General features: G+C 42.9%; 1 protein-coding gene across 2 annotated transcripts in view; it reads left to right on the plus strand.

Annotated features, from left to right (window-relative positions):
- Positions 1-8,085: 8,085 nt before the first annotated feature.
- GLRA1 (glycine receptor alpha 1) overlaps positions 8,086-26,809 on the plus strand; it is a 36,752-nt gene continuing 18,028 nt past the window's right edge. For both annotated transcript variants that reach the window (XM_061457240.1, XM_061457241.1), the window contains exons 1-2: positions 8,086-8,352; positions 23,659-23,789. In XM_061457240.1, the coding sequence (XP_061313224.1) occupies positions 8,297-8,352; positions 23,659-23,789 (187 nt within the window). In that variant the 5' untranslated portion in view covers positions 8,086-8,296. The remainder of the gene's footprint in view (positions 8,353-23,658; positions 23,790-26,809) is intronic.

A 26,809-nucleotide genomic window follows, 5' to 3' on the forward strand; every position in this document is an offset into this window, starting at 1 on the left:
ATTCTGGCCAGTTGATGTCATTGAGGGCTTGAACAGAAAGTAAAACAATTTTGAACCTGTCAAGCCAAGTGAAAAGAAGCATGCACATTATCTGGTTTATTAAAACACTCCATAAGTAAGTGACTATTTATGGGGCCGTGATGGTAAATGGATAACTGAATGTAGACACACACATCACTACCAAGAAAATCTGCACAATGAAAATTCACTATGAGAGCTTAAACTAAAACCCAGTATTATGATGAGATTTTAAATTTATGAGATAAGATGCATGCTTACAGTGAACAAGCTATTGATAACCAAGATGAATTTATTTAATGTACAGCAACTCTCATATAAAATCTGAATTAAATGCAGAACTACCTGTAGACACATAGCATATATTTAAAATATAATATTGCAAAGAAGCTTTTTCAGCAAAGAGAACTGAATCAGTCCTTTGAGCTTTCCCTTCTCCTGCTAGGACAAGGAAAGCGCAGCTGTATTGATTTCTAACACTCAGCATTGCCACGTGAGCTGTTTTATTGGGCCAACAAAATGCTTAACTGACAAGGTCTCAGAAGTCTCAGGTTTTATAGAGGAGCATAGACACACCCTCTATAGAGAGCTGATGTAATGTTAACTTGAATTTACCAGGCAATACATCATATACCCAGTGCCAGGAACAGAGCCTATACTTCAGACTGCCTGAAGTCTATTGGTAACACCCTTTTTCATTGTTTATTACTTTGTCCACTTTCTTCTGCTACAGAAATTTCTATACTGGATTTCTCTTTGGATTTACACCAAAATAGTGCAGATTTTTTGAGGAAAATATGTTGTTTTACCAATGCTAAAAAGACCACTAATCTGTTCCCAAGAATTCTGAGTGAAGATTTACATTCAGTTGGGCTAGGAGATGTGCCTCTTGCACTTCCCAATGAGATCTGCCCAACTTATGGGCCAAGTTATGAGCCCTTGGGAAGTCTTAGTTCCTACAAACTCAAAGTAGTTTGCACAAATTCCTACTCAGCTGGAATTAAGCAGCTGTTAGGGCACAGTCTTAGGACGGAGTCACACTCGGATGTAGACATTCCTGCAGTTTTTTAGTTCTTACATCCAAGACATTTGAGGCTTTCTGGAATGCCGAGACTTGTGAGAGATTCTTCTAGGATTCCCTGAATTTGCCAGGAATGTCAGTAAATGAGCTCTGGCACTTTGACAGAATTCTTCCACTTCAAATAACATAAGTTGCACAAAGAGTGCAATATGAGAAATATTGCCAATGCTTTGCTCATACAGAAGTCTGGTGATTGTACCTCAGTTCTGTTTCTCCCTAATATTTACACTTCCACATGCAAGCAGAAATGTTTGCATTTCTGGTTTTCACATCTGCCACATTCAGACAATGAGCCAAAGGAGAATACAACATCACCAGCTTCTTTGGTTCCCACTGAAAAATGCTCATTGATTTGATTTACTGCCTTTTGTTTCCAGACGACAGCTTCATAGATTTGGTAATCAAGCAGCAAATGCAAAGTGAGGCCACGTCTGGTCATAGGCATGGAGATTTAATGAGAGGATTGCAATTCCCCATGTCTCAGCCAAGCTGTTTCTCACTCTCAGTGTTCCATGTCTTCCCTGAAACCTAACAAAGCCTTTTCTCTCTTCACAGCCTACATAAATCACTTTTGTCCAATTCAATTGCCTTGGTAGAGAACTATTTTCATGGGGAGGGAAAGCTATATAAAAGAAAAATGTTGGCATGGTACAACATCATGAATGGGCTGCAATTTATTTTCTGACTTGTCCAAAGGAAATGCATGATAATACTTCATTTTTTCCCATAAAGATCTGTATTGATGTTTGGGGGGAGTGATATCAGAACTAACATTTTTACCCCAAAAATCCATGTTGCATACATCCTGGGTTTTACACTTCCATTCCTTTTAATAAATACAGGTCACTGATGCTTACAGGAACTTGCAAAGGCTTTGCAACTTTCATCCTTTGCAAGCAAGCAGCAGGCAAAGGCAGCAACAGAACAACACTGCAAAACTTGCAAACACTGATATTTTAGTGCTTTTCCATTAGCTGAACTATAGAGAGACCCTTCAGATGTCTGATGTACAAATATGTCCATTGCCAAAGCTTAAAAAATAAAAAAGAGTAAGAAGTTGCACCTTGTTTCTTTGGCTCTAGAAGATAAATTGCTACTTGGTCATATGAATTAACTGGGGCATGTAAAAGGATGTTTCAGTATCTAAACACACACTGAGAAGCCACTTCAGCATCACTGGCTGTTGTCTCCTGACTTGCTTTCTGAGCCTGCTGTTTGCAATCAAAGTTTTCCTCTAAAGGGTTCCACCTCATGGTGTCTCTCACATACAACCCTATTGAATTCACAAGACAAATGAAGCAATGAAAGTATGCAATATATTTTTTTCCTCTTTTTCTTATGGTTTTTGGTTTGTTGGTTTTTTTGTGGTTTTTTTTTATTAGTCCATGACAACAGGAATGAAGAGGGTGATGTGAACAGCTCTAGGTCTGCCCTGTATGCTTCTGCTTCTCTGCAAGCATGTCACAAAACCTGGTGCTTGCTCACCTCAAAACAAATTGATGGCTTCTTTCATTTATAAGCAAGGTAGAGTAGAAAAGTTCCATTTCCCACAGCACTTGAGGGCTGCTAAGGCAGGAGCAATAGGCTTTGCAAAAAAAAAAAAAAGCTGAAATAGTATCTCAACTGCACAATGTTCAGCACCTGACAAGTTCTGGCAAGGCTGACTGTAAAAGCAACTTTATCCTATTTTATATTCACACAATAATGCAACAAAAAAAGTTTCAATGGCCAAGATCTTTGAAAGAAACAGTACTTCTGGGTTCTCTGGGATTGCCTCATAATTACTCTGTACAGGTCAGAAAATAATTAACTTATGACCTGCAAATCAAGCTTTTAATGAAAGTTTTTTTAGGGCTATAAGGTCCATGCAGCTTACTTTCTTTTATACGTAAATTATAATGAGGACAAGCCTAGGATATGTAGCAAGGCTATTCACAGCTCAAGTCAGGTGTCATTATATGACATACGTAACATGGAAATTAGTTAATGCTATGGGGAAAATGACCATTTGCTCTTCTTTATTTCCTCTTCAAGGATTACTGCCTTAACCCGATTAATGCACCTGACATGAGAGGCAAACAAACATTCAGGGTTCAGGAAGACCCTAATGCTGCACTCAGCAAGTACTTCACTTGGCCTTCTGCATACATATAGTCACAGTCTGTCATGAAGTCATCCTAGCACAGGGCTTCACACCACTCCCAAAGAGTCTACGATCATAGGTTGGGTACCACTAGACTCATGGGTACTGTATTTCCATCAACAAGAAATCAATGCATCCCCTAGTGTACTTGTCAAGAAATATATTGTCCAGGAGCATGAAAGCCAATGACAATCTAAGTAACTGTTCTTTTTGCAGAAAAAGACATAGGGCAGGAATCTTCACGTTTAACACATTCAGCTTACAGTGTATATATGCCCTTACATGAAGGAAAAGCTTATGTGCACTATTAGAAACAGGGCAGCAAATTTCTAGGCACCACATAGGCACTTCAAACGAGTACCTGTACAGAAAGAGTAGGTTGTGGAAACCTCAGCAGTCCTGTACAGGACACTTCCACTCGACTATTTCACACATTTCTGAGAACACAAATATTGTATATAGCAACAACACCTTGGGTGGATAGATGTGGGTGTGCATGGCTGAAGAAACCCTCCCTGGCTCAAAGTATACCTCAGAGTTTTGCACCTCAGCATTTCTCATCCTGGGTGCAGCTCTTCAGAAAGGGTCCTTATGAAACCTGGAGATAATCTTATAAGGATATACCATGCATGATGGAGCACTTCATAACCAAGAAGTTCCAGCATATTGGCCAAGTTTAGCTTTGGTCCTTTTTCTAAGACGAACTCCATTTCTATGGTTAGACCTAGCATTATTTAAACAACTGGGGCTAAGGACTGTCTACAGTGATATTGGTCTGAATTTCAGCCAAAAATATCCATCACCTACACCACAAATCCCTCAGCTCCTTTCCTAGCAGCCTTCTAACCTTAGTCTCCAAGTTCCGCTGCATTTCCTATGAAAAAGCTCCAGTGCTTGTTTTCCATGGATCCACTGTATATCAAAACAGAATTTAAAATTTTCAGAGTACAATTTTAAACGTATATATGGAAATATGGATACAATGAACCTTCACATTAGTTCCAGTGATTTCTCTTTCATCTCTATATATTTCCAGTAAAAAAAAAAGTCTTCACTAAACACTTCAGTTTACAAAACATTGCAGGAATATTTTATGGTGTTATTTTACCAGCAGTTATTAAATAAGAGTATCCCAGGTTATCAAGTCTCTAAGAAAATTGCATTCAGTTGAACAATCTTGTGCAAAAATTGCTTGCTACATATGGAAATTATCTAAATAGGAATTTGCTTTATAGAATCTTTCTTAAAAATTCCCTGAACTTAACTTTAAATTAAAATTTGGTTTTCATTTGTCCAGTGTCAAAAAACAAGTAGCGCTACTGGAGCAATTTAAACCTCTGTCCTGGGAAGCACAATCCACATTCTTGAGGCACTGTTTCCTCATTAGCCGTTCTCCAAAAAATGGACTGACAATAATGGATTTAGTATTCCTAAAATAAACTGAGTGCACTTTCCTGCTATGCTAGCCACTTCTTCACTGAAAATCCTGTAGTTTATCTGGGGAAGGACGGCAGTGTGTGTGTGTGGCCAGCTTGAAAAAGCCTACCCCCATGTATGAATTTATTATCAGAATTTTAATTTTAAAGAGGCAACAAAAGAAACTAAAAGTCACTTTACTTGCTATAAAATATGGAGACGAAAAACAGAACAAGAATGAAATCGACTTGCAGCTGTAAATGAGGCTTTAGGTTAATTCTCAGCATAAGGGGCATGTTCATAGATGACACAGAAGCTTCCAAGACCACTTCATCTACAGTGAGTTTTACAAGACTCATCCAGTTTGAAGCAAACTAATGAAGCAACAAGGTTTATACACAGCAGGTAATTCTAATTTTAAGAGCCTCATCTGACATAATAAGTTATCTTCAACACCGTCATTTGTACAAATGCACCAGAGAAAGATAAATCACCTTTCAAAACAATTTGTACTCAGCTTGAAAAATAAGAGACCTGCAATTGAACCCACCCCACCTCTCCACAATAAATAAATAAATAACCAAAGCTTAAAAAACAAGCAGAGAGTAAAACCCAATATATGAACAAGCCATGACAGAACCAGACAGAGGAGACCTGCTACCAATACCTGATGTCAAGAGTTACATTGTAATAACAGCAATAGAACTGACTTCCAGGCATCATTAGATCTCCAGACCTGATTTCTGGGTTATTTGCCTTTAGCTTCGTAGAGAGGAAAATAAAGCTAAAAATCAGGTAACATACAGAACCAAAACTGGTAACTTCACCACAGATATCCCTAGATAGGTTTCAGTGGGACTGGTTGGATGTTTCTTGAGTCACCTGGGTTAAATCAGAGGATGGGAACTCCAAGAATCTGGATTCACCCCAACCAAGGTCCGACACATGCAAGTAACACATACAGGGCACCGTACCAAGGCAAGCAACAACAACTTCCTTAGCTCCAGGAAGAGATATAAGTGATATTTTCTAGGGGCAAATATCTGCTTCCTCGAACTAATGGGCAGACACCCTGCTCTTCTAATCCAAGGAAGTTATGAGAACATAAATTGTGACAAAATGAAACAAGTCCAGATTCCTTTGGTATAAAGTAGATTAAACTTATAGCCAGTAGAGAAATCACACGAGACAGTCATTATCTTACACAGCCCATTTCTAAAGAAACCAGAAGGCTGACTAGCCTCCAGCTTTCACCTGCAGATGCCAAGAGATGATTTTGCCTCCTACTCTTTGTCCTACTCCCCAGTAAAATAACAGGGAAACATAATTTCTCTCCTGCTGTGCCCGTCCTGTTAACGCTCCCAGTGTGGAGCTCCTTCTCTGCTCTGTCAGCACACTGGGGGTTGGAGAAGTACAGTGACAGGCTCATCATCCATGTGGGGATAACTATCAGGAGAGAAAGTACAGTGAGGAGCCAGCAAGGAACAGGCAGGAAACACTGTGTGAAATCACATCCCCAGGAATCTCCACGAATTGAAATCAGAGCCTGTTATTAATCTGGCTAGACACTGAGACACAGTAGCTGGAGTAAATCAGATTAAACTCCTTCTGTATCAATGGCTAGAAGCCAAGCAGGTCTGTCTTCCTTTTCTTTTTTATTGAATGATAACCCAAAGGATATTTCTGTCATCTTAGCTACGTAAATATCCTGCTTTAAAACAAATAAAAACAGGCAATGAAAAACATGAGGTGAATTTTAGTATGGCAGGAAGGTCCTCTGAGATGCAACCCAAAGTGAGAAGAAAAACTTAGTTATTTCCGGGGGGGGGACTATGGTATTAGTGGAGCAAGCAGTCCATTTCACCTCCACCCACCCAACAACATGGGGTGGGACAAGTGTTTGAACAGATTAAAAACAGCTAAAAAGGTGTTAAAAGCAAATATTTCTTTGCCATGGGGAGTTTTGCAAAGCACAGGACAAGTAAACAGAACGGAACTTAAACGCAAAAACCCCATTACACCAGAACAAGAAGAAAGAAATCCTAGATTGTTTAGGAGTTTTAATTTCAGTTCTCAGAAGTTGAGGAGAAGCCGAGCAGAGTAATACGCTGATGAAGTGACTAAAGAGCCCATTCCTCCCCTCCTTCCCGCGGACCACCACACTCAGCACCCTGCGAGCACAGCTGGAGCTGAGATAAGAAACTGCTAAACGTTCCTTACCTTCCCTGACCTTGATGGCTCTGGTATTTGCCAAACTTCTGTGCAAAACCAAATGCAAAAGGGAACAAAAATAATCAAATAAAACAAAGAAAAGAAAAAAAAAACAAAAACAAAAAATCACCACACAAACACAAAACAAACAAAAAAAGCCAACAACCCAGAGATGTTCCTTAAAAGCCAACAGCAACAAATAGCAACTGCCAACCAAGCAGATCTTCCACGAGATGGAGACTTAAGGCAGGCTACGCTTGCCCTGTCAAGGGAGACAATTTCAGAGACTTCTTAAAAAGACAGCAAATCGTGTAGGAAAAAAAATGAAATAAACCAAAACGTGTCAGCGCTTTAAAGGTTAACAGCTGCTGCCGAACAGCATGCGTTTATCCAACCGCGTCCTAGAGTAGTTTTTTCAGCCCTGAGACCAATGAGCACAGCTAAGAGGAGGGCCTCGGGATGGTGGAGAGATCGAGCTCCCCCCTCCCCTCTGCCTTCCCCCTTCTCCACCTCCTCCTCCTTCCCCCCCCCAATTTTTTTTTTTTTTTTAGTTTAGTAAATTAATGCAGCAAGAAACTCCCAAGATCTGGCGAGTCCTGGCAAGGGAGAGAGGGCAGAGGGGAAATGAGATGCATTAGGAGGACACTGAGCCACTTTCTTTCTGAGCACAATGGGAGTGCTTCCCAAGAAACTTCCCCTTCGCTCCCCTCCGCTCTAGCCCTGAGCAATGGGACACCTACCCTACAGCAGCAATAACTTATCCGGGAGGAAAATAGCCCAGGAAGCAGGAATCAACAGAAGCCAAACGGCGGGCAGGAAAGCGCCACAACCGGGACTGCAGCACGGCTCCACACTGAAAAATTCCTGTGGATGTAATTAGGAAGACACCCCGGCTAGCAGCGGAGATTAAAGCCTTGGGTTGTTAAGGGTTGTCGTCCACCCACCCCTTCCCATTTTACCCCCCGCCACCCTGATGGCAAACCTACACCCCCTGCATCACTCCCTCTCGCCAGCCTGATGTCCGGAGCCAGATCCCGCTGAAGGGAGAATTCAGTGCGGGAAGCTTGGTCCTCCGGCCCCGAGCACCACTGCAGTGGCGGTGGCGGGGGCACCGCCGGAGCTGCGGGACGAGCCGAGGCAGCGCTGGAGCCGAGCAGCCGGGCTCGGAGCGCGGCGTACCGCCGCTGTCCAGGGTCCTGACCGAAGCCGCCCGGCAGACGCTGTCCAGGGTCCTGATCTCAGCTGCCCTCCCCTGATACTGCCCAAGGTGCTGAGCAGAGCCCTTGGCCTTCCCCTGCCCAGCCTGCCTCGGGAGGGGTGGCTCGCTTCCCCTACCAATTCTCCCAAGTGCCGGGTTACTTTATTGGCCAACCCCACCGGCCCACCCCTCACGGAGTACAAAACAAACCACAGCGAGAGCTGGAAAAATGTGCAACGTCAACGCGCTCGGAGTCTACGTGTGGGAGACTATCGTTTTCTTCAGGTAAGGCTCGGCTTCACGGGAGAAGTGTGAGCGCACCGGGCGCTGCCGGGCTGGACTGCCGTGTCCACCCCGAGCTCGGGGCACAGACCCTAGGTAGAGCCTCAGGCTTAGGACAGGGCTTTCTGCCTATCTTGAGGGTCCTTTTCGCCTCCCCGAGGCTGTCTATCACACAGCTCCGGGGTCGGGACTTTCCGCGGCTTTGGGGGTTACTCTGTTTAATTAGCACCGCAATCTCTCTAACCGCAGTGCTGAAAACACCGACCCCGGCTGGTTGCAAAGTGACAGCTAGTGGCGGCTGGGAATGCTGCACTTGAATTTGCCCGGGTAAATATTCCCACCTCGCCCCCTGCCCATCCTCAGGTTGCAGGTTAAGGTGAGTTCCGTGGGATTCTTTCACGGCTTAGGTATGTTCACTTGAGAAATCGTGGGACTCCTTTTCAAAGAGGGCTCACCCTATCTCTTCAGTTTGCTGTGCTGAAAGTCACATTAAGCAAGGAAATTATTTCTTCCCAACTTTTTTCCTTTCATGCTGTTTTCAACATCTTTTCCTTACAGACTCTAAATGAAAGCCAAAGGGGATGTGGGAAGCTTTTTGCAATTATATCCATCAATCAATCACCTAGCTGTACATTGATTCCGCTTTACATATGTTCAGTTTCCCATTAAGTCTAAGGTAGAAGCAGAGCAGGTTTATTCTTAAAGAATGTTTCTGGTCCATTTCTCCCTGAACTGCTATTATTAAATGGACAAAAAAAAACCAAAACCACCCACTATTGGAAGTTAGAAGCTCTTCTGTCTTTGCATGAATAATGGAGCCTGTTGTAGCAAGTGTTAGATGCCAGATACATGCAATTGGAAAAAGCCTTCTTTCATGACCTGAACTTGCTCAGTCTTTGACTTATTTCAGTGGCATGGCTCTTATTTCTGCATTTCTGTATTTATATCAAAGTCTCATATTTTAATGAAAAAGAGCAAACATTATTTACACCAGCATCACTGCTACAATGCTTACTGTTTTATGAAACATAGCAGCATACCTGCTGATACTGATCAGACTTTTCTATCTAGCAGTCTCTTTCCTTTTGAACACCAAAGTCTTTTCAGGCATAAAAATTAAGATACCCCTACTTTTTTCATAATTCTGCAGAAAAATCAAAGATAGCAAGATTGTGACATGAATTCAAAGCATTTAGATGTTTATCTGTTAGGTAAACCAGAAAGAAGTTCTAGAAATTGCTAAAGTCACCAGTATCTGAAAAACAATGCACAACACCCAATAGTTCAGAGCCATCCTTTCCCATTTTAGTCAGCCACAACTGTACAGCAGCACTGCACAATACAGTGGGGTGGACTATTAGGAAGCATACGTATGTGCATTAAACTCTCTAAAGAATGTTGAAGCAGAGAGATTAAGAAACAAGATTAAACAAACAAATGCTCTGGAATGTTGTCCATAAATAAGCTAAAAGGCAAAAGGAAAATAATGAAAATAAGGGGCATTTCCAGGCTTGAGTTTCCTATGGCCCTAGTACTAAAGCATCTGTCTGGCTTTCCTCTGAACTGCCTTAACAAGGGAAATTGATTGACACTTATCTTGCTGATCCCGTTCTATGATGCACGCTTATGCACCACAACACATGTGAGCACTTGCAGATTCTCAGCACATCAGTTTAAATCCTGGGCATTCAAAATCTTGGTAAACCAGTCACTTCAGGTTCTAATTTTGATATTTATACTGTTACAAATTGTATACCTATACATACATGGGCTATATACAATTATGTTATATTGAATATAAAAGCTATTTCTGGAAGAATAATTTTCCTCAAATTAAGAAAATTTGAAAATGCTTGAATTCAGTTGTAGGGAGAAGTTGAAACCAAATTGTTTTCTATTTTGCAATTATTTTCCAAACAAAGAAAAAAAGAAGAAAACAACCAAAAAACCCAAAGCAATAATTCCTGTTCAGAACTGACTAAGCAATGTTTTTCTTTTTACTCCCACTTTGTGTTGTGTGTTCAGTTTATAACAGGCCAAAAAAAATCTACCAGCCTTTCTGGTCCAGGAATAGCTTTGCTATTTCAGTTTCAGTAAGAAGTTTATTCATTAACAGTCATTCATAAATTTAGTGTGCCAATTCCTCCTGCACTCAATCATATAACACTTAAAAAATAAATAAATAAAAGTCACACAATCTGATAATCCAATAACCCACAATAAAAGCCTGCATTGCTTTAAATTATGGTGTGTATCACACTATTGTCAGCCTGTCAAAAATATTATGGAAAGAGAATCCATTACATTTTAGCACATACATCACAAAAATAAAGGGAAACCCAAAGTCCCAACAGAAAATTAGATACAGCTAATATAGGAAATGACTAGATCTGTTGCTTTAAAAAAAATGTCCTTCACCAGGTTTTTATAAAAAAAGACCTTATGGGAAAGAATAATGGTTGGTCAGTGAATGCAAATATTATGGCATTATCAATATATTTGTTTGTTACAGTTGGTGTGTTTTAGAAGGCATTTGCACCAAGAGGCTCATTCTGACATACCTTTACTTATGGAAGAGCATTTCCCATTTTGCTACCTGCTTTCTCAGACTGCAGTCACTTAGCTGTGATGAAGACATTTACTAAGACCCTGTATAGAGGCAGGATGGAAACTGGGTTTGGGTGGGAGATGAAGCATCTTCTGACAGGCTGCTTGACCAGCCTTTGCTGGCACATATCTATGCAAGGCAAAATGCTTTCTTCAGAATAAAAATAGCTTGTACATTGTTTACACAGGGACTTCCAGATGTCCTGCTTCTATCTGTGGAGACATACAAACATTTTCCCAAAGTCTAACTACATACACTGCATGTTCATACCCTGTTTCAGCTGAGAATTCCTTCATGCAGGAACAAAAGCTATCCCTACCCTGTGATGATCTTGCCTGGGTTTTCTGTTGTACCATCACATTTTAACAGCTGTAGTGGTCCAGAAACACCACTGCATAAGCCTGGGGGTAGGAATACACCTTGTACAAGTTAGGAGATAAAAGATAGCCAAGAACTGGAATCTCACCCAAGTAAAGCATGTCTTGTGAGGCTTTGAATTTGCTTGGGTCTGATTCTTGTCCTAATTGCACTCCTATATATCAGGAATCAGCAGCATGACCTTCACCAAATCAAGATCAGAGTTGGCCCCTCCTGAACAGCAATCTGTCAGCCAGGAGTAGTGATTCAAGGCTACTGCTCCAAGTGACTCAGAAGCTAGAAGTTGCTGCCAGCCTCAGACCTCATTGGAATGCTCAGACTGGCATTTTCATATTCCCTCCTGTCAGTAAGAGGGCTACTTAATTCCCGTTTTTAAAACGGTAAGATGCCATTGTTTATATGCCACCTTAACTTTTAGGAAAAAGTGTCTGTCTTTCCATAAAAAGATTTGACAAGCAGGTGATGGGAAAGCTGCTGATTTCAGGCCCTTGCAAATAAAGTGCATGTTATCTCTAAACTTTCTGCTACGGTCTGCAGTGTTAGACAACATTAGAGGTACCTGTGAACAAAGCACTAATAAGAGACATTCAGAGCCAAAAGCTAAGCAAAGTAGCAGATATTCTCCACAGTTAAAGAATATTTTCCTTACAGGAACTAAAAGCTACTGCAAGTTGTGCCTTTTGACCTGTTGGGCCTCTGCTGAGTCTGTCAGCTCCTCCACAAAATAGCAAAGGCTTGGACTAGCTAGCTGTAAGGACACTCTTCAGCTTCTTTGGTCTGCAACCTGTAACAGCCCTATTAGAGACCCTGGTAAAAGGGTTTCATATTCAAGGCTTGATAACATGATGAAGTAGACAATTCTAACTAAAAATCATCATTAAATCATTCCACAAAGAAAAATTAATTTTGTCACATCCCAGTAGAAGCACAAAATGTTTGGGATTCTGCCTTCTGCAGGGACTTTGGTACACACTTCCATCCTTCCATAAACAACTCATTTGCATGTAAGGCAATTAAAATAAAGCAATCTAAAATATGCAAGACATTTTCTAACACAGTCTAATCTTAACCCTCCTTTCTAAACCACTGCCTGCCTCCAGACCTGTAACTTGGATAGATCCAAACAAAAGAAAGGCTCCACAGATGTTTAGGCAAAAAGCATTTCCCCACGTTACCCTGAGTCCAAGGAGCAGGAAACCCATAGATAATCACCTTGTTTAAAAACATCACAAATAACGATGCCATTTCTCATATGCACTAACAAAATACCCTTTGTCTCCAAGGCAGTGTTGCTGTGCAGATTTTAGGTAATACAGACTGTTTTTCTACCTTGATTCCCACTGAATAGTAGCTTATACTGCAGCAAGTCCCACTGGCAGAACACATATTTACTGTTCAAATACCTGAAGGAAGCCGCTTCTGGAAAGAGAACAATACGTAGAGGGAATAGTAGGGTCCCATCCTTAGCTGTAAGCTCATATGAATTATTACGTAATCATATGAATTGTCTGCAGAGGCTTCCTTCAAGAACAAGAACTTAAGCAGGAAAACTCCCCCCCCCCCCCCCCCCCCATTCCTCTTCTCCCATGAAAGAGGTGTTGGACACCCTGATGTATGAAGCAAGTCAGTAGCAAAGGGCCCATTGACTCTGTTTTAAGTGCCTCAGATTAAATAGCGCAATCTAAAGTCTAAGAAGTTTATTCTGCTACTGACTAAGAGATTGAAGTCAAAAAGGAAAGCACTGGTAAGCAACAGTACACTGCAGTTTCCCTGGTCTTGGGCAAACACTTTCCCTCGGCGGCTTATGAAATTCATCTTACCAAATCCTCGTGAGCTGACCTGGGTAGAAAAGGATCCCAACACCTGAATTCAGATGTTAATCAATGCCCCAAATTAGATGACTTTATTATCTCAGCACCAACCAGTGATCATTCATTTGTGATAGAAAACCAGCAGAGAAGTCTGTTCTCATTTCGTCCTAGCATGCAGGTTAAAAGGGCTCTCCAAATTTCAGTGCTGAGAACAAGATGTTACATCACCTAATGATTATAATTGCTATTTAGGTACTGATGAAAGACAAGGGTTTGAAAAAAATAAATAATCATACCTAAAAAAGGACAACATCCAAATCAAACCCACAACATTTAAATATGTCAAATCACCTAAAATCTATTCACTGTTTCACTTGCTTGTTTTCTATAACCTGCCACATTTCCAGGAATCCTAAAGTGACTACAAGTATAAAGACGACAGACAGGCTGATAATGTGTTTTGACTTCTATCTGTTTTATTTGCCTGTATCAGCTCTCACTGTTGAGGCACATTAAATGAGGGTTTCACTATTTCCAGTAAATTACCCTTTCACTATCATTACCTTGCATACTTTCTATTGACCTTTATCTGTCAGCAAAAGCAGAATGATTTCTATCATTATGAAGGATGGTTACACCTGTGCACCTCACACCCTTCAGTAAAAATGGGTCATCATATTCTTTCACATGCTTCCAGTATCATTCCAGCACACCCTCGCCACTATAACTGGATTCAATTTGTTGATTGAAAGTCATTCCAAGCACTTGTGATCATTTCAGTTTGGAGAAAAATAAGAATTGGGATAAATGAAGCAAAAAGGAAGGAGAGAGAGAAGCAGGAATTGCTGCCGCTGCTTCAATGCAAGACACTGGAAAGGTTGTTAGCAGCCATGACCAGACAACTCAACACCAGACTGTCTGACTGCTGACTTCTAGACCTACTTGCACAGCCCAGAAAAGAGCAACTTTTACATTGCACTCAGCATAAAATATTGCTCTTTCAGCAGGTCAGGTCCCCTTATACAGGGAAGAAAAAAACCAAACCCAACACCTCTTCTGTTTCTCACCCTTGCCTCAAATTGTCCAAAAAAAATTTATGTTTGCATTTATAAAGTCAGACAACAGAAACCATTTCCCTCAAAGGGAGGTGGTTTGCATTGCTATTTCTTAGCAAAGATGAACAGTTTGTTCACAATTATGTTTCTCCCTTGATCTCTTGGGAAACTGCTGATACAGTCTAGCTGATCTGGTCCTGGTGGTCTGCATGCTTTGATCTCACTGGTGTTATAGATCAGATACACACCTCCAGGCTACTCCTAAATCTCTGATACTTCAAGATACTGATGCACAGAAACTCAACCAAAATATAGCTTTTGTTCCGTCAGTAAGGCCAAAGCCCAGAGAGGGCCTGCAGAGAGCAGAAATAGACGGAGACAGATGCACCCATCCTTTACACGCGCTGAGCGGTCCCCATTATAAGGACAATTATTTAATCCATATAATGCACCACAGTAAGCTGCTGGTGTGGGGGCTGCACCACATCTGCCTGGTACATAGACACAGTTGGCATCCTGTAAATACCTCTCTGCTGGATCTAAGTGTCAGCCGAGAAAAACAGGAGAAATCTTAATTTACTAAACCCCATGAAATTTGGATTTTGAGAGGGAGGAGGAAAGAAAAGAACACACTATTGCACCTGCTTTCCTTTTGATTTCTCCTTCTTCAGCTTTCCACTGTGGCTCATAGCCTGCCAAGTTAAAAAATAGAAAGCAAAAAAAGGGATAGAACACCCAAATGCCTCAGCAGACAGCCAGGGAACTCTCTTGTTTTTATCAGTGCTTCATTACAGGGTGGGTGAGGAAGGAAAACACTACCAAAAGGTTGCCAAGGCAAGGAGTGTCGCATGCATGGAATGGCAGGGCTTGCAGTGCCATCAATCATCTCACACACTGCCTTCAGCTGAAAGCTGCCGAGAGCAGCTCCCCTCACAAGCCTGCCCTGCAAGAGATGCCTGTCTCTGCAGCCACCCACCCAGCATGCGGATCCTGCCCCCCAGCCCCAGCAGGGCTGGAGCAAACATACAAGTCAATAACAAAATCAAAACCAACAGCAACAGAAGTGGGATCGACGGTGGGTAGGACCATTATCGCATGCGCCTGGTTCAGCAGCAAGATGGAGCTGAGCCAGGAATCATGCAGAAAATACAACAGAAATCGTGACTTCTCTCTTTTACTCCATTTTCTTTGTATTTTTCCCGTATTTTAGATGATGCAAGTAAGAAGATGCTTTGTACAAAGCTCCAAGCAAAAATCCCTCTTCCCCATTCTAATGGTGCAGTTACAAAGCCTGAAAAGCATGAGGGTCAGCTGTTATCAGCACCCTTTAAAAGTATCCTTAACTCCAAATGTTCTTGTTGGTGCCAAAAAAAAAACCCTATGCAAGATGGGCCAAGGCCCCCATTCCATCAGGACCTGTGCACCGCATGTATTAGCACAGCTGGGATTTAGGGATTCAATGCTCTGAATCCCCAGGTGAGGCAGCCTATTCTTGTCTTGTAAAAACCACAAAGGCTGTGGACAAAAAGTGACTTTTTCATGAGGTATCTTTACAGTATTATCCCTTTCTTCACCCTCAGTGTTTTCACCCTCAGGAAGCACTTCCTGAGCAGGGCAATAGTTCCTGGCATATCCACACATACAGAAATTTCCCCTCACCAGAGCTCCCAAGATCTGATTTACAGACCAAAATGCGTGCATCCCACCTCTAATGCCACCCCATGTACCTGAGAATGGCAAGCATTCTCCAGCTTCCAGCCCCATCCATCGCACCCTGACATGGAGCTATGGGCTTAGAAATCATCTCCCAGCAGCATGGCTGACAAAGAACAAGCTTCATCAAACAACCTTCTCTAACGCATCAACATGGGCCCTGCAGCACTGACAGGGCTGAGGAAATAGGGGTTTTGTCAGGGAGCTGAAGAAATTAAAGTCAGAGGGCAGCTGGGGTGGGACAGAGAAGTCATCCTGGCCAGGGGAGAGAGAGTTTAGCCATTTCATTGTAGTTCACAAATGAACTGATAACACCCAGAATCAGACAGCACAGAGGGAGCATACATCTCCAGCAGGGTATTTGTCTTGAAATGATAACTAATTCCATCAAAAAGTATCATTTTACACAGCACAAAATACACACAAGGAACCTCAGTTTTACTGTGGGACACACAATTTTGTAGGCAGATTGTGCGCGCATTAACTCAGGATGCCTTTCAAAGGATCTGCAGCAAAAAGTTCCATAAAATAAACCCCACAGCCACACTGCACTGCATGTTCTAGCTGTCAGAAAAGAATTCTATCCATACAACCTCTGATTTATCAAGAAAGAAAGAAGCAGTTACAATATTCATAGCCAATCTTAACAAGCAACATAAATCCTTAAACTAAAAACTAATTTTTAAAGAGCTGCTGCAGCAAGTTATTTAAGCTGATGAAAACACGACTGATAGTGCAACTGCAGAGCTATAGATAGAAGAGGATCCACGATCTCTCAGAGCTCTGACACTTGTCTGGTCTGTGATCTAAAAACCTCCTGACGTCAATTGAGGTTCCCAACGCAGCTCTCCGTCCAAGCACTAAATCAAGAACACATCAGTGAAGAGAATATTACTCCCTTGAATAAGAAACCTCATCAACAAAGAGATTTCCCCCTCCCTTTGTTTACTGCATTCAGTAAGGCTGTTTATACACAACTTTAAATATCTGATTAGACCCCTTGACTTTAAAGGGAATATTCAGCATGTGTGACACTAGACACACGCCTTTGTCTTTGTAGGGATTTTTCTCCTTTGTTTTTTCCAATGAAAAATGCATTTATAACTTTTTTCTTTTTAAACCCTTCAGTATATGCACATGTAAGAGTCAACACTGGTGTTTGCTGGGTTTATTTCAAAGTGATTAAAACCTGAACATTGACTTTTGTTTCTCTACTGTGTAAGTTGTTTTCAAACCTGTCTCAGTGGCTGAGGATCATACCTCTCCAGAAAGTCACAACTTGTGCTCCAAGAGCTGTAGATGCTTCTGGAAGAGGGATTAGTTGGGAATGATGCTAGAGAATGCCTGCAGCTCAAAAAGGGGTTTAAGACACACTCCTTTGTAAGCATGCAATAAGCAAGAGTGACCATGCACCATAAGAGAGTTTTAAACAACAGTCCTTGTAAAAGCAGAATCTTGCAAGAAACTGAGCACTATTCCCATGCAATCTGTTGGTCTCCCTGTGCTCTTCCCATCTCAGCTATCCAAAATGGGCAGATTTCTCCCCCCCATCCCCAGCTGTCTAGTCATTTATTATTTTCTTATTGCTCTGTTCAGGCAGCGTCAGCAATTGTTCCAAGTGCTGGTGTCTTTCCATAGAGTTAATCAGTGTAATTGGGATGTTTTATAGTTCTGGACAGGGTGTTTTGCCATATGGCATAGGATCCATGGGCTGCAGGAACGTGACAGTGGAACAGACACCAGAATACTGCAGTCTGAAGCAGAAGTTTTTTCCCCCTCACTCCAGTGAGGTTGCTGAAGCTTTCTCTGGATGGGAATAACCACAGAGGGTTAATTCCCCAAGGCTCATGGAAAAGCACCTCTCGGCTCCTCTCCTCTTGTACAGCCACAGGGACAAGCAGTAGCATGTTTGTGCAGGATCTCAGAGTGTTTCAGGATCCTTTGGGTTAAAACATTAACTGATTACATTCTGCCACTACTGCAATGCAGTTACTTCTGGTGCAAAAGCTAGAATTGGTTTAAGCAGCTCACAGCAACAGAGCACAACCAGCCAGGACAGAGACAGCAACGTTAACAAGCCTACTTTTCCTTTCCCATCCCTCTGCTCCCGCCATGAATAGAGATAAATCACAGCTTATTGCCCATTTCTTTATCAGAGCAAGATCGCTTTCTCGCAGGTTCTCAGAGTCCATATTTCACCAGCTTCACTGTAACTGATTATTTTCCTATCCTATCCCAACACCCAGCTCTGCTCCATGCACCTTGCTGCATAAGATCTCAGATGAATTAAGAAAACAACCAAATCCAAGTGTCCTCCCCACCTTTGAGAATCTGTTCTGCAAATCCACCCCTGTAGCACACCCCATAACCACACTGCAGGGACAGTAATTACCAGCAGTTGAGCATGACCACATGGATTGCAATCAGTTCTGTGCAACCAGCACATCTTAAACATTCAGAGCTCTTACTCTGCACCATGACAGGCCAAAAATTAAGTATCAGAGCTCTCTTCTCCCCATACACTTCCACTCTTTATGCTGTCCACCTCTACCACTGTAGGACAGGAATTCAGATGTGACAGAAAAACATACAGACAATGAGTTTCATCCTTTTTAATTGAACTGTGTATCAATATTGATTGTGCTATTAATTTTGATAGTAAATCTAATCATTTAAAAAAGGCCGCATGCAGTCTGTGCCAAGCCTTCCCAGGCTGGAGTCTGACAGCATTTCCCTCCAGATAACACGATGTGCAGTCAGAAATAACAGCCTGCACACAGAGTTTAGAGCTGCCCCTTTCCCTTGGAGCATCTCTCATCTGTCCCTCCTCCCTCTTTCTGCCTGCCGAGGACAAGATGGAGACAGGCAGTATCAGCAGCAGCTAAATCCAGAGCGGGCTCTGCTGAGCTCCATTCCCTGCTCAGGGGGTTCCATGCCCAAGAGGCACCATCTCAGCAACCAGGGAGATGATCAGGAAGAGTGGAGAGTTATCATGGTTAACACTCATCAGTCGTGGACAACACTGCCTTTCTACACCCAGCCATCAGATGTACTCTTTGTGACTACACCAAAACCTCTCGGTTTTAGTGACTCCAGCAGGCTCCAAGTTGATTAATTCTCTTGTGTCCCCAGGATCTCATGCTGCTCTAGCCTGGCTTTGAGGGTAATGAGAGAAACAGTTATGCCAGTTCCCTCAGCCTACCTCAAAGGCCTGATGGTTAACCCTCTCTCCTGGGATACCTGCTCACAGAAAACATCACACTTGAAGAATGCAACTCCCAACACATTCCTACCAAGCTTTTTGCTTGAATTGTGTTTCAAAAATAAATAAACCACTCCAGAAACCTTTGCTGAGCAGCACTGAACGAGGGTAAAGCAATCAGGTATCTATTTCCCAACATACAAAGAACCTAAGCACAGGAATAACTCAGTGCTGTTCTCAAGGCACTGATGCTGCATCAGTTTACCTTCACAGGGACCTGAGCCTTCCACACTTTGCAGAGAAACATTTCCTCTGCAAACACTTGTTTTCCAACAGTTTGTGCTTCTGCTGCCAGACATTATTTTTCACCCTCAGAATTAATGATTAACAATTTAAATTATTTGACAGGGGAATAGAGGCCCTGTGCTAATTAAATTGCTTCATCATTCCCCTTTGAAAAGGAAGAGGAATTAGTATGTCTCAGTATCAGCATTCCACCAGAACAGGGCAGTTTGTGATGTTTGGCTTAAGTAAATGGACAACCATGGGCACAGCAAAAAAAAAGGCATGAAAATGTTGCACAGGAGCCATACAAATAGGGGAAGGAGGCACAAACAGCCAACTGGAGAGCTGGGAACCAAGCAAACCGACATGTCCACACTGCAGAAGAGCTACTTTCTAAACCAAATAACTTGTAATAAGAATAACAAGTCTGTTTAGCTGAGGCAAAAATAAACAGTGCCTCTATAGGGTGGGAGAAACCAGTAATAAATGACCTGCAAAGCTTGACTTCTCCATTTTAAGGAAAGCAGTTCCGAGTACCTGGGGTGTTCATCTCCACTAGCTTTCACATTCACATGCCTGTTAGTGGGCTGGAGCTCCTAGAGGCTCAGTGGTGCCTGCCTTTGTGCCAGCATTAATACCACAGAAGATTATGATAGTTCATCGACCCTTTGAAGAGATCCTTCCCATTGTTGTTGCTGTGATGATTGCCTGATAGCACTTTCTCTGCCAGATCCACTAGGAATTACACCAGCATAAATAAGATAAGCCGCTGTATGGCTGTTATTAAAATGCACCAAGAGGCTCTTGGCTCAGACAACACTCTTGCACCAATGCAAACTACATCCTCAGTGGTTTTGTTACATGTTTTGCATCCTTTTGCTTATTCAGAGAACAAATTTTCTCTCTGAAAAGCACAACAACTCACCCTAAAGTTCCAATTCTCTCCTACTGCAAATAATTTCCCTTGTCTCTGCTGGGCCAGGAGATGAACACTTCTATGGGAAGTTCAAAGGTGCTTCTGTAAGAGCTAAGGGATGTAGAAAATCCCAGAAAGCTCCCAAGGCAGCACATTCAGGTTTGTCTTAACCTGCTGTAAGAGAGCAGTAGCTGATAGCTTTTTTGGGTGCTGCCTGACCTAAGCTGCTGTAGCAAAGCTCAGTTGTCACAGCCAGAGTGAACATTTCAGGGCTGTGCTAGATGTAATCCGTTCCCTCCAAAGCATAGTGGTGGACAGCCTCCCTGCAGCATTTCCTACTCTTACTTCTGAGCTAGAGAGTAGGTACCTCTGCCTGCTGCTGGAAAGGCTTTACTATGCCCTCATCCCCTGCTTTATTGCCTTTTCTTGTTAAATCTAGGGGGGAACTAAACTGCTAGTTTAAGGAAAACATTTACTAGCTAAATAGAAACTGGAAGAAATTCTGAACTCATCATTCCTAGGTCACAGTAAAAACACACAGCAGCCAGAGCTTCCAAAACATGCACCAGGAGAGAGGAAACCACAGTCGCAGCATATTCCTAAAGGTGCTCACAGAAACTGTTCAAGGGATGGGTGTGAATATGCAGAAAGCAGTGGGGCTGCGAGAGAGTGGTCCTCTCCCAGATGCTTATAGGATCCATTTATCCAAATATGTACTTTCACATAGGAACTGAGACCATGAAATTCATTCACTTACAGCTTCAATGCAGAAACAATCAGAAAATGGCACCCAAGAAACATCAGACTCATTGGGACTGGAGGGAGCCTATTCAGCACAGCCTTTAACACTGAATTTACAGGAAGGATGAGCACCAATTTTTACTTTTAAAATGAATGCCAGGGAAATTGCAGTTTCTAATTATCTTGTTGCACTTAATGCTCATTAGATTTGTACTGCCTCCTCCCCCCCCCCCAACTTTTCCACTTCCATATACTTCCTCCAGTCTACAGTTAATAAGAAATCAGTGTATTGCACTATCTGGCATCTTGCTGCTGAAGTGGCAGGAGTCTGGTTACCAAGTCATTTGCTGCTTAATTGAAAACTTTTCTCTCAACTCATTGCCATGCAGATACTCTATTGGAATGCAGCAGTCAAGCCTAGTATTGATTGTCCTCCCACTCCCAGCATTCTTCTTCTGAGTTTGCAAATCAATTGCACCCTGTTGTTTTCCTTCTAAGAGGAAAAGAAACCCCAAACAAATACATCACCCATTCCACAGCCCCATTTGCCCCTGAAAAACAGTGGTTTGGCTTTGCACAGTTTCTTAAAGAGGAGATGGGGACAAGAAAAGAAATGGCACACTGCTACAGTAAAAGCTACATTCACACCATGTCAGATCACCTCCAAGCACGAGTGTGCACCAGCCAGGTCCTGTGTGGGAGTGGATTGTGAACATATAAAAGGTGAATGAAACCTTAGTTTTGTGCTGTCACTGGAAGTGATCTGGAATTTGTCTCCCTATCGCAGAAATTAAACCATTTTAAACAGTTAAGAGTCTAGTAATCAAAGAACCTCAATTCAGTTGCAGCTTGCAAAAGAAGCCAGACTGCAGTTGTGAGTCTGCAGGATTGAAAACCAAGGCTTGGCAAGCCATCGTTGCTAATGCTAGAGAAGAGAGTCAATGCAATACAGGTTACTACAGACTCATGATTTTCAAATTACGGTTCCCAAGTGCATTTGAATCCCGCCCGTTTCTAAAGTCCTGAGGAACTTGGTGCATTAAAATGCTCTTGTCAAGGCCTTGTATAGACAATATTTGTCTCAGCTCAAGCTTGCACTGTATGAACAGGTTTTTGAGGGCAAGGCCACATCAAGGCCAGGCACAGTAAGCACCCCCAAATTCTTCCTGTAGACCTTGTGTCAGTACTTAGCACTAATCTTCTGAAAGACAGCAGGTTTGACTACTGCAGTCTCTTAAGATAAGAGATGCAGACGTTCAAGATGACATCCTCGTGCTGCGAGAGGACTCTGTGGTGTCATCATTTGTGAGAACATGCATAGCTAAATATCTTGTGCCTGTTGCAAACATGCTTAGGCCCCTCAGCTGCACTGCCACAGTGGTTTCTCACGATTTCCACACAGCCTTTGTACTTTAAAAGGATTCAGTGGGTTTGCAGAAGTGTGAATCAATGAGCATCACTTCCTCCTGAGCAGCTTTCTCTGGCTAACGCATTTGCATTGCAACAAGGCTTGTAGACTTTAACCATGAGCAGGCACCTGAACCCACAAGTAGAGACAGCTCTTGCCCTAAGCACATTGCATGTCACTTATAGGTATATTAATTTTGCTAATCTAGGCAATTTTACACTATACTTTCAGCCTGGGAGCTGATCTGTGTTTGAGTAGCAGCCATATAACCATAACGAAAGAGCTGAATAGTGTCTATTCCCGTCTTGAAAATCAAATCTTTCTGCAAAGTTGAGAATGAGCACCTAGCACCGGAGGCCACTTATTCCTGCATGGATGGCAACAACAGAGACTTCCTAAGCCCAAATCATCACCCTGTAGATCTTGTGGAATCCCACAGAGTCCAAAGGCACATTGCCAGCCTCAGATTTTCATCTTCTGCAGATAAATTGGTAATTTCACTCTTTCTGCCACAGAGGCCATACAGGTCCCCAGAACATTTTATTTCCTTTCATCCTCAACCCAACATGAATTACGTTTCAGGGTCACACTCCAGACACCTCCTAGTCCATAGACCATGTTGCTGTATTAAGCTCAGACCCCTGCATTGCAGGTACTAACAGCAAACGCTGGAATGGCCAGCAAGAGGGAAGCAAAAACACATCTATCCCCTACAGACCCACAGGCTCTGCAGGAGCTATACAGACACATGACACTCATTTAAGCCTTGAATTCCAGATTGCTCCAATCCAACCTGCCTTTGGGAAAATTGGGCTGTCAGGATACCAGATATGCTCCTTGCTATTTGCCACGTAATTAAGCAGAACTTGCTGCCCAAGGCTAATCTCAGAGTGTATTTTACCTGTGGAGCTCAGATTTGTAATTTAGTGATGTGCCAAGGAGCTATACCTGAACTTGCAAAAGGATTTTCTCCACTCATCCTCTCTCTGCTACTCGGGTGGCAGCTGGGATTCTGCATTCAGAGGTGTTTGGTCTGGTCAAACAAATTAGCAGAGACCAGCTTCATTAGGAGTTCACATGGGTGCCCATCTTGCCTCACAGCAGGAATGAGATGAAGGGTTCTGTTTCTGGACCCCAAACCCTCCCCAGTATGGGATGTACACTAAAAATCTCTTTCTTTCTACTCACACAGCCTGGCAGCCTCTAAAGAAGCTGAAGCAGCAGCACGATCTGCCCCCAAACCCATGTCTCCTTCCGATTTCTTGGATAAGTTGATGGGGCGAACTTCAGGATATGATGCCAGGATCAGGCCAAATTTTAAAGGTATGCATAAAAACCTGCTTTGTGGCTTTGTTTCAACTTAGGACTGAAAACAGCATGCAATCTTCATGAATGCCTCCTTAGCTGTATATGGAATATGAACAATCTTAATTCATGTGAAATATATATGTTAATGAGGGATTTGGCACATGGATATCCTAGATGTCTGGTAAGGCACTTGACTTCTACTCAGAATGGAAACAACCTTGTAACAGCTTTACATGCAGGAAAATCTCCAATACAGAGATCAGGGATCCTGCCAAACCAAGCAGTGACTGGCAGGGAGCTGAACACCTCAGGTAAGAGGGAAGTTGAAGCTTTTCTCCTACAGTCACTGCTCACAGCACCTTCTAATAGTGGGCAATGCTCCCCACTTAGACTCACTGAAGCCAAAGGGAGTCCCTCAAGATGCCAGGGCAGCTCTGACCCACCACGATCCCCATAGTAAAAGGGCTATAAGTTAGCACCCACAGCTCCATTTCACACCTGAATTGCCCAGTTCACCCTACACTCACTGGCAGCCAAGCAGCATAGGAACAGACCCTAGGAGAGGCAACAGAGCCTCTTTTTACTCCCCAAAACACCTCTTCTAACAGGGTTGGGTTTAGGGACTTTTTTTGGTGGGTTTTTCCACCTGGTCTAGAGGAAGGTGTCCCTGCCCATAGGAGGGGGCTTGGAACGGCATGATCTTCAGGGTCTCTTTACAACCCACACCATTCCCTGGGGTTTTGTTGTTTTCTTTATCTGAGCTCATTTTTCCAGAACTATTCCCTTGAATCACACCCAGGTATAAAGTGGGACCTGCCCCCTCTCAGCCACTGTCCAGCCCTCTCCAATGCTCATTTCATTCACTTCTTTCCTACTACCAATTCCTTCTCCCCTGAGAGTCACAGGCAGTGCTAACACAGGACTCTTAGGACCTATTAATCCCAATAACACCTGCTACACAGCTGCAAACAACAAGCTCTATACTGGGATTTTAAACCCAAATACAGGTCTTATGTCTTAGAAATCGGCAAGGCAACAGAACACTGTTGGTTTTAACCAAAACCACAAAGAGTTAAAAAAACCTACCCTGTAAACCTGCCTACCACTAAATTATGCACACACAGAAGAAACCAAACTTTAATATTTAATGCAATGTATACATTATCTTCCTGCTGAAGCAGCTGTATTGCTTTATTTGAGATAATTTAATTTCAGTTTTATTTCAATGAACCACACCTTCCCCACAGGGCAGTTTTGCTGGCTTAGCTTCCCACACATAAATCAGGCTCCAGTTTATATAGGAGGCATAGGAGGTGTTTTACAGAGCTTGGGGTTGTAGCTTTCAAAGCGCATCATTTCAATTAACTGCAGTAACTCATAAGGGCATTTTAATGGCTTAGTTCTAAATGAAAATACCAAAAATCCACATCAGATTGATTTCTGGGGAGGAGAAGTTTAACATAAAGAGTGCAGTTTTTCCTTAAATGCTGCAAGGTCTGGCCTAGCTGTGGCTTCACATTCTGAGAACAAGGAAGAAGCATTTGGGGTTTGCTTTAGGTTGGAGGAGGAAGCCAGCAACTCTGACAGGGAGAGGGCTGAATCCAGTAGGGGTGGACAGTGGACCTCGTACCCAGGCTGTACTCAACCCCACTGCTGGTAAACTACATTGCTTCACAGCTGCACCCCACTGCAGAGCTGGCATGCTTCAGTGGTAAGCAGGGAAGTTTGTAGAACTTCACACAACAACCAAACCCTGCAGAATCCTCATTGTGTCCCCTTGGACACAGTGGGAAGGGTGCAGGGTCTCAACAAGAGGTGGCCCAAAGAGAGCCTTCTTCAGGGTGCACTGGGCCAGCCCTATCCCACGCTCAGCTTCACATCAGCACAAGATCGGGGCAAGACAGTCAAAATCCTCCATGCATGTCTGCCATGAGCACATGCAGTCATCCAGGAGCTCAGCTCAGTATTCTGGATAAACCTTTCAGAGAAGACAAGTTGGTGAAGGGAGTGATAGAAAAGGCATCATTTTATATCTGATATTTTAGCCCATACCTACATTTAAGTCTGAAGGAAGAGCTGCACAGATTGAACAGAGCTGCTGCTGAGCTGGCAAATGGCTAGCTGGGAGCTGGTTAGACAGAAGCCTGCTTGGGTTGCCTGGGACTCACACCAAGAAAATCCCAGCCATAGAGAGTATCACTGTTACATGGCTGCAATCCTACTCCTGCAGAGGACAGGCACAAAGTTTCAGAAGAGGCTAAAACAGGAGAAAAGGAAAGGGAAATGAAGAGGAACAAGCAAAGCTCCAAACGTTACTTAGTAATCAGGAAATTCCATTAATTTCCACACAGGAGGAAGTTTGCATTGATTAGAGGCACAAGCCTCTCGTTAAAGCCATTCCTACCCCTCAGTATTTTATGTTGCAGCAACCGCCAGACTGCAGATGTGGCCTTACACCTGTCAAGCATCACTCTCCCAGCCAGGCTGAGCCATCAGGCTGTTTGAAATGCCGACACCATCCCTGTTTCCAGAAAGGATGGGGGAATAATCTAAATATCCACACTTGCTGCTTCCATAGATGTTATCTTCCCAGAAGCATCTGTCACAGAGATGATATAACTCCCCCAGCATTAAAGGGGGACCTTGATTCCTGGGGGAGTCTCCTCTGCTCTCTGCTGGGCTGCCTTCCCCCACCACACACTGCACAGCACAGAGACCCCTTTTGCTTCTCCCCTCTAAGGCTCTAGAAATCTTCTCATTATATGTGGGCAAGACACTGGTTTACCAGGCACCTGACACAGCTCTGCTTCCAGAATGTTCTCCAGCTTCCTGTGCTGAGCTGCAGCTCTTGGCATCATCCTCAGTGCAAATGCAACATTTTCAGCTCAGATTCACCAGGCAATGTTGCGATCCACTTCCAGTCATAACAGTACCTGTGGCCACCAGTATCACATGAGCAGACCAACCCCCATGCCCTCAACCACAGTCTTTTAATTCCTTAATCTCCACTCCCCTCCTTTGGTAGCCCCTTAACT

The sequence above is a fragment of the Pezoporus flaviventris genome, unplaced genomic scaffold, assembly GCF_033815535.1.
Source record: "Pezoporus flaviventris isolate CSIRO_AGI_PZ_B2104156 unplaced genomic scaffold, CSIRO_AGI_Pfla_v1 ptg000023l, whole genome shotgun sequence".
Lineage (NCBI taxonomy): Eukaryota > Metazoa > Chordata > Aves > Psittaciformes > Psittacidae > Pezoporus > Pezoporus flaviventris.